Source organism: Jatropha curcas, chromosome 9, assembly GCF_041381405.1.
Source record: "Jatropha curcas cultivar XTBG-Jc1 chromosome 9, XTBG_Jcur_1.0, whole genome shotgun sequence".
Classification (NCBI taxonomy): domain Eukaryota; kingdom Viridiplantae; phylum Streptophyta; class Magnoliopsida; order Malpighiales; family Euphorbiaceae; genus Jatropha; species Jatropha curcas.
The window spans coordinates 7,994,643-8,003,829 of NC_143159.1; the positions used below are offsets into that span (position 1 = coordinate 7,994,643).

General features: G+C 25.7%; 1 protein-coding gene across 1 annotated transcript; it reads right to left on the minus strand.

The window, feature by feature from the left end:
• Window positions 1-112: 112 nt before the first annotated feature.
• Window positions 113-2,709, minus strand: LOC149493558 (alcohol dehydrogenase 1-like). Its single transcript, XM_089725828.1, has 10 exons — window positions 2,518-2,709; window positions 2,284-2,420; window positions 2,131-2,177; window positions 1,710-2,035; window positions 1,539-1,621; window positions 1,390-1,465; window positions 1,136-1,197; window positions 961-1,056; window positions 552-713; window positions 113-452 (listed from the first exon to the last, which is right to left on the minus strand). Exons 1-10 carry the CDS (start codon window positions 2,552-2,554, stop codon window positions 336-338), a joined length of 1,143 nt encoding a protein of 380 aa, XP_089581954.1. The 5' UTR covers window positions 2,555-2,709; the 3' UTR covers window positions 113-335.
• Window positions 2,710-9,187: the final 6,478 nt, after the last annotated feature.

Consider the following 9,187-nt stretch of genomic DNA (forward strand, 5'->3'; position numbering starts at 1 on the left):
TAGTAGTTATATATCTCGTATTTGCACCAAAATAAAAACTATTGCTTATCTTGTATCATGTACTGAACTCCAAATTAATACTAATAATCACTCCATCAGAACTGAGAGGATGTAATTAAAAAACAAATCTTCAATAGAACTAAAAATGGCCATTCTTAAAAGTATAAACTCCTGTTAAATCCAGGACAGGGTTCCTTATGTATACAAGATAAGAACCAAACTTTTACTTGCACTTATAAGTGCAAAACCACCTTAATAAAAATTTATTCTTTCTTTTTTTAATTTAAACTCGTATTAAGTCCTTTTATTAAATTTCGAAAAACTTATAAGGTGATCTACTCTTCCATGCGGATTAGACATCTAATTCCTTCTCCTTTGAGCATTAAATCGAAAGCTGTATTAATCTCTGACAATGGAACAAAGTGAGTGATAAATTTATCGAGTTCAAGCTCCTGTAATGTCATAATTAGAACTAATTAGTAAAAAATCAGTCCGTTACTTGTTAATTCTATATATGTAATTTAGGGAAATTGATAGATTAAGTATTGGACCTTGTTCAAGTACTTCTCCGCGAGTAAGGGTACATCAGCGAGGGGCTTGAAGTTCCCATAAAAAGTGCCCTTTAGAGTCCTTTCACTCAAGAATTTGAAGGGATGAGTCTGGAACACATCATCTTTGTTAGGCACCCCTACAAGAACAGCAACACCCCAACCCTGCACCCATACATACAATTTGATCCTATAAGATTAATAAGTAAAAGGTTCTTATAATAATTTAATGCCCAGGTGTTAAAGTCATAGTCAGAGAGGCTAACAAGTTACAAGAAAGTCTTGAAGTCTTTGTGCATGCGATGAAAGATTTTAATTGGAAAATTAAGACAAATGTCATAGAGGAAATAATAATTAACTCTAAAAAATAAATGTAGCTACTATATAATTAAAAGAAGGAAGAAGATCATACATCATGAACACTTTCAAATGCAGAAATCATGGCCTGGACATTTCCTGTGCACTCAATGCTTCGATCTACACCTCCATTAGTCATCTCAGCTAAAACCTGTAAAAGAGTTTGTGTGATTAGAGTCTTTTTAGACCATCTTCAGTTTAAGTTCAAGAAAAAAGTTTCACTGCCAAACCTCTTGGACAGGCTTCTTGTGGTCTTTTGGATTCACGAACTCTGTTACCCCAAACTTCTTAGCTGTGTACGAGCAAGGATATTAACAACCACTCTGAATGTACTCATTTCGCTTTCTTGAAAATAGGGTATAATTGCAACTGTTGTTAAGTTTGGGGTGAAATAACTTATCTAAAAAGTTATGATGAAATTGCAAAATAAATGTTTGAGATACTCAAAGTTGTTAAAAATGTTTCTTAAACACCAAGAAATTACCTTGTTCAAATTTATTTGGATTCACATCAACACCAATAATTCTAGAGGCCCCAGAAACTCTAGCCCCTTCAGCAGCCTGATAAGAATAATACAATTAATTTTCCTCATCATGAACATAAGCAAACAAGAATTTTGACTTTTATACTCACAGCAAGACCCACTGCTCCTAATCCAAAGATTGCCACTGTTGAACCTTTTGGAGGTTTTGCAACATTTACAGTAGCACCAAATCCTTAAAAAAAAAGAACACAAAAATTAAATTATTAATTAACAATTAAAAAAAGGACTTTATAATTCAAAAATTTTGCTAATTTTTATACCTGTACAAAATCCACAACTGAGAAGAAAGACTTTGTCAAGAGGAGCCAAAGGATTGATCTTGGCAACACAGCCAGAATGAACTACTGTGTATTGGCTAAAAGTTGAGGTTCCAAGAAAATGGTAAATGGGTTTGCCTTTAATGGAGAATCTTGATTTTCCGTCTTCAATCATGACACCTCTATCAGTATTAACTCTTAGAAGGTCACACATATTGCTCTCTGCTGATTTGCAATGCGCACATTCCTTACATTCCCCAGTAAATATAGGGAGAACATGATCTTCTTGTTTCAGTTCTGTCACTCCCTCACCTACACTCTCCACAATCCTTAATGAAACAAAAATTAACAAAATCACATGATAAGCCAGAATATTTGTATCTATAAATTAAGGTTAAGATAGATTTATCAAAGATTTACATACCCTCCTGCCTCATGACCAAAAATTCTAGGAAACAAAGGGACCTGCCCCTGCAGGGTACATAAAAAATTTGGAAGATTAGATTTAATTATTTAATATATTGTTTTTTGCTTAATTAATTAGAGTTTGATTTTTATTTGCTTGTTTTTAGTATACCTTGGCCTCCCAAAAGTAGACATCACTATGGCAAAGTGCTGTATAAAGAATCCTGAGACGAACCTCCATGGCTTGTGGAGGCGCCACCTCCACTTCTTCTATTACCAGTGGCTTTCCTGCTTCCCATGACACAGCAGCTACGCATAAAAAAACACAAAAGAATTAAAGAAAGGAAAAAGGAAACCTAACTCCATATATATATAATTATGTAATGATCTTTCAATTTGGTTATACCTTTGCATTTTATAACTTGGCCAGCAGTATTTGCCATATTAAGAAACAAGAAGGTGAAATTTAGGGTCACAAAACCTTAGCGCCTCCAGCAGAGTTTTGCAAGCTGTTACTATTTTAAGCTCTGCAGGTCTCTGGTAGTCTAGACTGTTCCACTTTGTCATGGTCGAGACAATTCATACTCCACTAAAAATAGAAGATAAGATAATGCTCGTGTTCCTGTCAGATAATAATGAAATTAAGAGCGACTATTAAAGGGATAAGGCTAAATTTGATTGATGAATTTCGACATAATATATAATTTGTCAAAAATTAATATAATTTGTCAGAAATTAATTTTTCATACAATTTACCTTTTGAATTCACACTAAAAGAATTAAATGCCTAAATTTTTAAGAAATTATTTTTATAAGTTTAACTAATAAAAATTACTTAAATAATTTAAAACTAGAAAATAAAAAATAATTTAAAATATAATACAATTATATAGATCTATAATTATTTGATTTAAAAAACATTATAGAATTAGAAATGATTATATTGAGATATTTGGTTAGAAAAATATTCATTATTTTTTTGTCTAGTTATTTTTTTAATTATATTTGATTTTGATTAAATATTTAATTACTTTTTCATCATATTTGGTTTATATCAAATAATTTATTTTTTGGCATTAAAATTGAGCATTTTGTACTTTGGTGTAAGTTCAAAGGATAAATTGTACAAAAAAATTAATTTTTAGGCAAATTATATATTGCGCCCAAGTTCAGGAGGCAAATTGAGCATTATTCCACTATTAAATTAAGAAACAATTATATTTTGAATTAGGATTTGAAACGTTTCATTTGAATCAAATATAATTTTTCATTTTTTTTCTATTTTCATTGATATTTTATTGCCTTTTTAATATTAGGGAAAAATAATTTATTAACATTAAAATTGATAAAAAAATACCTTCTAAAATTAAATAATTGTTATAAAAATATAGAAAATATAGAAAATATAAAGAATATAGAAAGAGTAGAGAGAAAGATATTTCTTGTATTAGAATCTTAGTTATCTAATCCAAAGGATTAAAGAATTATTTATAAAATACAAAATATGATAAAAAGATATAATCTTTCGTATTAAAAGATATGACCCTTCATCCTAAATGATATGATCTTACAAACAAAATGATATAACTATTCATCTTAAAGGACATACCCTTTTATTCCAAAGGACATAATTTTTGGAGAAATAAATAATTTGTTTAATAAAATTAATAGACATCCATTATATTATATAGTTTTATAATAATAATTAATTTAATTGATTCATTTGTTTCCTTTCATTCTTAAAAATGAAAAAGATAAAAAGAACCCCATTATATATTAGCATTCTACCAATATTACGGCCTTTAAAATCAATACATAAAGCATATAGAAATTAGAGTAAAAAAAATATTTTAGAAATTGATTGATCACTCTTGCACTGAAAATAATGTGGATTTTTTTTTATTGCAGTAAATATAGAACATAGCATCTAGAGGACATGAAATCAAAATAAAAGAAAAGAAAAGAGAACTAATATATAAGTATTTCATAAATTAGATAGAACTCCAACCAGTTTCTAAAGTTAGAAACTCATTCTCTTTGGAAAATCCCAGAACAAACCATAATTTTCTGTGAATTGGTGATATTGCTAGAATGCTAGTTTAATGATTTTACTTTTCCTTTTTAAGAATGAAGCAAATAAGTATTCATTTATTATATATATATATAATGTAAAAGTACGAACAGAGAGAGGAATATAGTGAGTCGGTAAAAAAGGATGTGAATAGTTTTGACAATTAGAAATTACCCTATATTTTGATAGGTTAAACAATAAAAAAATTATTTTCTGTAATTAGGTTATTATATTTCTTTCCTACTTAAATCTATATCCCATTATATATATATATATATATATATAAGCAAAACAATTTACATTATATGAAAATCAAGTGTAAGCCTCTGAAATTGCTAAATATGAGGAGGAGGACAATAATTATTTAGCACGATTGTAAGAAAATAAGGTATAATGATAGCAATTGTAAGAAGATAAATTGTTTTTTAGATAATATCTTTATCATTGATAATATCTATAGTTACATCCCATCAAGATAATGCATTAAATTAAATTAAAATTTAATTAAAATATAAATAACCCAAGCCTTAAAATAAGAAATACTTAATTTATACTAAAACCTAGATTGCACGGACACAGGTCATGAGATCCGGAACGTATGAGATATATGATAATAAATAAACAATCATTTATAATAAATAAAGAATAAAAAATAAAAAAAAACTTAATTTTTTATTTTAATATAATTAATTTAAATTAAAATACATATAACCCAAACTATAAAATAAAAAATATTTGATTTCTTATTTTAATGATTACCTTAACGTATGAGTAGTCTTATATAGCAGAAGTTAGGTTACACAAACACAGGACACGAGATACAGAAACGTACCAGATATGATAATAAATAAACAATCATTTATAATAAATGATAAACATAAAATAAAAAAAATACTTAATTTCTTATTTCAATATAATTAGTTAAATTCTCAAAATTATTATCACTATTGAAAAATCTATATCTATCTATATAATATATAAAAGCAAGGTAGTTTGCTTCGTATGGAAGCCAAGTGTAAGTAGCATAGTTTGTCATTTGGCATTATTTTGAATTATAGAATGACGAATGTTAGAATTCACACAATTTAGCATAATTATAAAAATTGTAAAAAGATCAGTTGTTTAATATTTTCATATAATCCATCTATCTAGATAATATTTACGAAAAAGGTTATCTCTAGCATTTAATTTAATATATTAATATAAATTTATTTATTCTTACAAAACAATTAATAAGTAATTTGCACGCTTAAAAAGAGTATGAATAAAGAATATATAAGCAATTTAAAAAATATAAATTGAAATATACAGGATACAAATTTTTTTAAAAAAACAGTAGGACACCCACACGCTTAGGACACGTTACACTAAATAAGTAATACACTAATATTTCAAATAAATAAACAATAATTTATAATAAATTATAAACATAAAATACAAAAATTAATTTCTTATTTCAACGACACAAAAAATATTTAAAAATACTTCTTTTTTTATTGGTAATAAAAAAACCTTAGTTGATTAATTTGGTGTATAGAGTAGTGAACTGAGTTGCACGAAAACGGGACACGAGATACAGAATGTACATGATATAATAATTTTTAAAAATGGTAGGACATTCACTCGCTTAAAACACACTACACTAAATAAGTAATCATTAATATTTCAAATAAATAAACAATCATTTATAATAAACATAAAATAAAAAAAAACACTAAATTTCTTATTTTCAATGACACAAAAGCAAATTAAAAAAAAAAAAAACACTTCATTTTTATTGGCAATAAAAAAATCTTAGTTGATCAACTTGGTGTATGGAGTAGTCTCATATATTAGGAGTTAGGTTGTACAAACACATGATATGAGATATAAGAATGTATGAGATACGACAATTTTTAAAAAAGGTAGGACATCTACACACTCAAGACACAACATACTAAATAAGTAATATATTAATATTTCAAATAAATAAACAATCATTTGTAACAAATTATAAACACAAAATAAAATAAAAAACTTAATTTCTTATTTAAATGACACAAAACAAATTTAAAAAAAAAGCTTCATTTTTATTGGTAATTAAAAAACCTTTGTTGATTAGCTTGGTGTATAAAGTAGTATCATATACCAGAAGCTATGTTGCGTGAAAATTGGGTATGCAATTTTTAAAAAAGGTAGGACATTTTCACGCTTAAAATATAGTACATTAAATAAGTAATGCATTAATATTTCAAATAAATAAACAATCATTTATAATAAATCATAAATATAAAATAAAAAATACTTAATTTCTTATTTCAATGACACAAAAGCAAATTAAAAAAAATATATATATTTTTATTGGTCATAAAAAAACCGTTAGTTGATTAGCTTGGTGTAAGGAATAGTTGCATATACCAGGAGCTAGGTAGCATGGACACGAGACACGAGATACATGAACGTATGGATACGATAATTTTTAAAAAATAGGACATCCATATGCTTAGGACACACTACACTAAATAAGTAATACATTAATATTTCAAATAAATAAACAATCATTTATAATAAATCATAAACATAAATAAAAAATACATAATTTCTTATTCAATAGTTAAATTCTCAAAATTATTATCACTATTGAAAAAGATATTAATAATGTGTATGCATTTTTTTTTATGTAGATCATACCATGCATGACTTTTACTATTGCATACGTTATGAAAATTTCACATAATACTTAAGAAAATATATCTTAACATCGCAACTTTTTAACATATCTCAATAAGATATAATTTATTATTGTATTAGATAATTTTAATATTTTTGAATGATGGTATAAAATACCATCATCTTTTAATATTACCCTACGAATCGTGCGGATTATAAGGAAAAAATAATTATATTTTCAAATAATATCATACAAGAGGGAAAAAAACTAAATTAATATTAATAAGCAAAAACTATTTTATTTGAAAATAAGGAAGGAATACAAGGGAAAAGAATTCTGATAATTTTCTCTTCAAATTAGAAGGAAAATAAAAAACTATAAAAATAAATTTGTAGAGAAAAATTAATTATTTTTCTTATATATCCAAAAAAATGAGAAATAAAAGTTTTTCCGAAAAAAAATTAGTCCCTTCTTATTTTTTTATTAGTTATTAATAAAAAAAGATACAAAAATAAATTAAAAAAACATTTCACGCGGTACAGAAAAGTACGCGATATAATAATTTTAAAAAAGTAGGAGATCCACATGCTTAGGACACACTACACTAAATAAGTATAATATATTAATATTTCAAATAAATAAAAAATCATTTATAAAAAATCATAAATATAAAATAAAAAATATTTAATTTCTTATTTCAATATAATTAGTTAAATTCTCAAAATTATTATCACTATTAAAAAATACATTAATAGTGTGTGCATTTTTTTATGCAGGTCATACTAGGAGTGTCAAAATGGGTCACGACGCGCGAATACAATTCGCCTAACACACTAAATAAATGGGTTAGGGTTGAGGTTAAACGAATTAGTGTTATAAATGAGTCACTCATTTATGACACAAATATAAACGTGTTGTGTCGCAGGTTGACATGCGGGTTAGACGAGTGACCCATTTATTTAAGAGTAAAGAGGTAATTTTAGTGTTATATATAAATAACTATTTCAATTTTATTGTTGTACTACTTTTTTAGTTTAATTATAAATCTTGAAGAATTTATGCATTTTACGTGTGAAAATTTATTTTTAAATATAAATAGAGTTAAATAGGTTAAGAGTTAAAAATACTATAAGCAGGTTAAGTGGGTCGTATATAGGTCAACACATCCACTTAATCTATTTATGATATTAAGTGGATTACACGAGTTGTATATGAGTCTACACGAGTTGTATATGTGTCAACACGATCCACTTAACTTGTTTATTATATTAAGCAAGTTAAACGTGTCGTATTCATGTCAACCGTCTAATTTTCGTGTTGTGTTTGTGTCAAAGTTATAAAAAATTATGTTATCCTTAAATATTATTCTATGCATCGCGCGAGTTCTAACACCAGTATTATATAAAAAGAAGTATAAATGAAGAGGAGCCTGTAGGGACAAAAAACGGACATGATTAATTTTGAAAATGACAAGTTGCCTTCTATTTGATTGGTTAAACATAAAAGAAAATTACGATCTTTAATTTAATTGGTTAGTTTTCTACTTAAATCTAAATCTCATTTTATCGAGGAATATAATTTTATTAATAATTTTAAATGATTTTATGATTTTTATTGGCTACAAAATAAAATATAATTTTATTACTCCCCGTTCTAAAAAGATAGTCCATCCTTCCCTTTTGGTTTGTCCTAAAGTATAGTCCAGTTCCTATTTTGGATTATAGTTAATCCTTAAATTGTCTATTATTCCCTTATTAAATTTTATCTTATTTTGAATAACTCTCATTAATTCTTACTTATTATTTCCATATAATAATTGCTCATGTGTTGTTTAAAATGGCATAATAGGAAAGTTATATGAATAAAATTGTACTTTAATCATAACAGCTGTTATTTCTTAATCTGTGTGAAAATAGACTATCTTTTTGGGACGGATGAAGTATTATTTGGAAAATTTAATTTTATTATTTAAAAAAATTCCTTAATTAAATAGACTAGTAATTAAAATTAGTATCTTTCTTAATTAAAATAAAAGACTCTTACAATTATTAAAATTTATTGAAGAAATTTACTTTTCCTATTTAAGGTCAATTATATATATATATATATATATATATATATGGGAAGATGGAAGGGAAGGGAATATTGGAGTTGGTAAAATACTGTACAAATTTATGGATTAACAAAATATATTTAAAGCTTTAATTTTATTGGTTGAAAAATAAAGGTAATTTAATTTGATTGGTTGCATTGATTTTCTATTTAAACCAAATTTTCATTGGCTAATAAAAAAAATTATTATTATAATTTATAATTATAAATTTTAATTTAGTGAGAAATTGTTTTAGTTAAAAA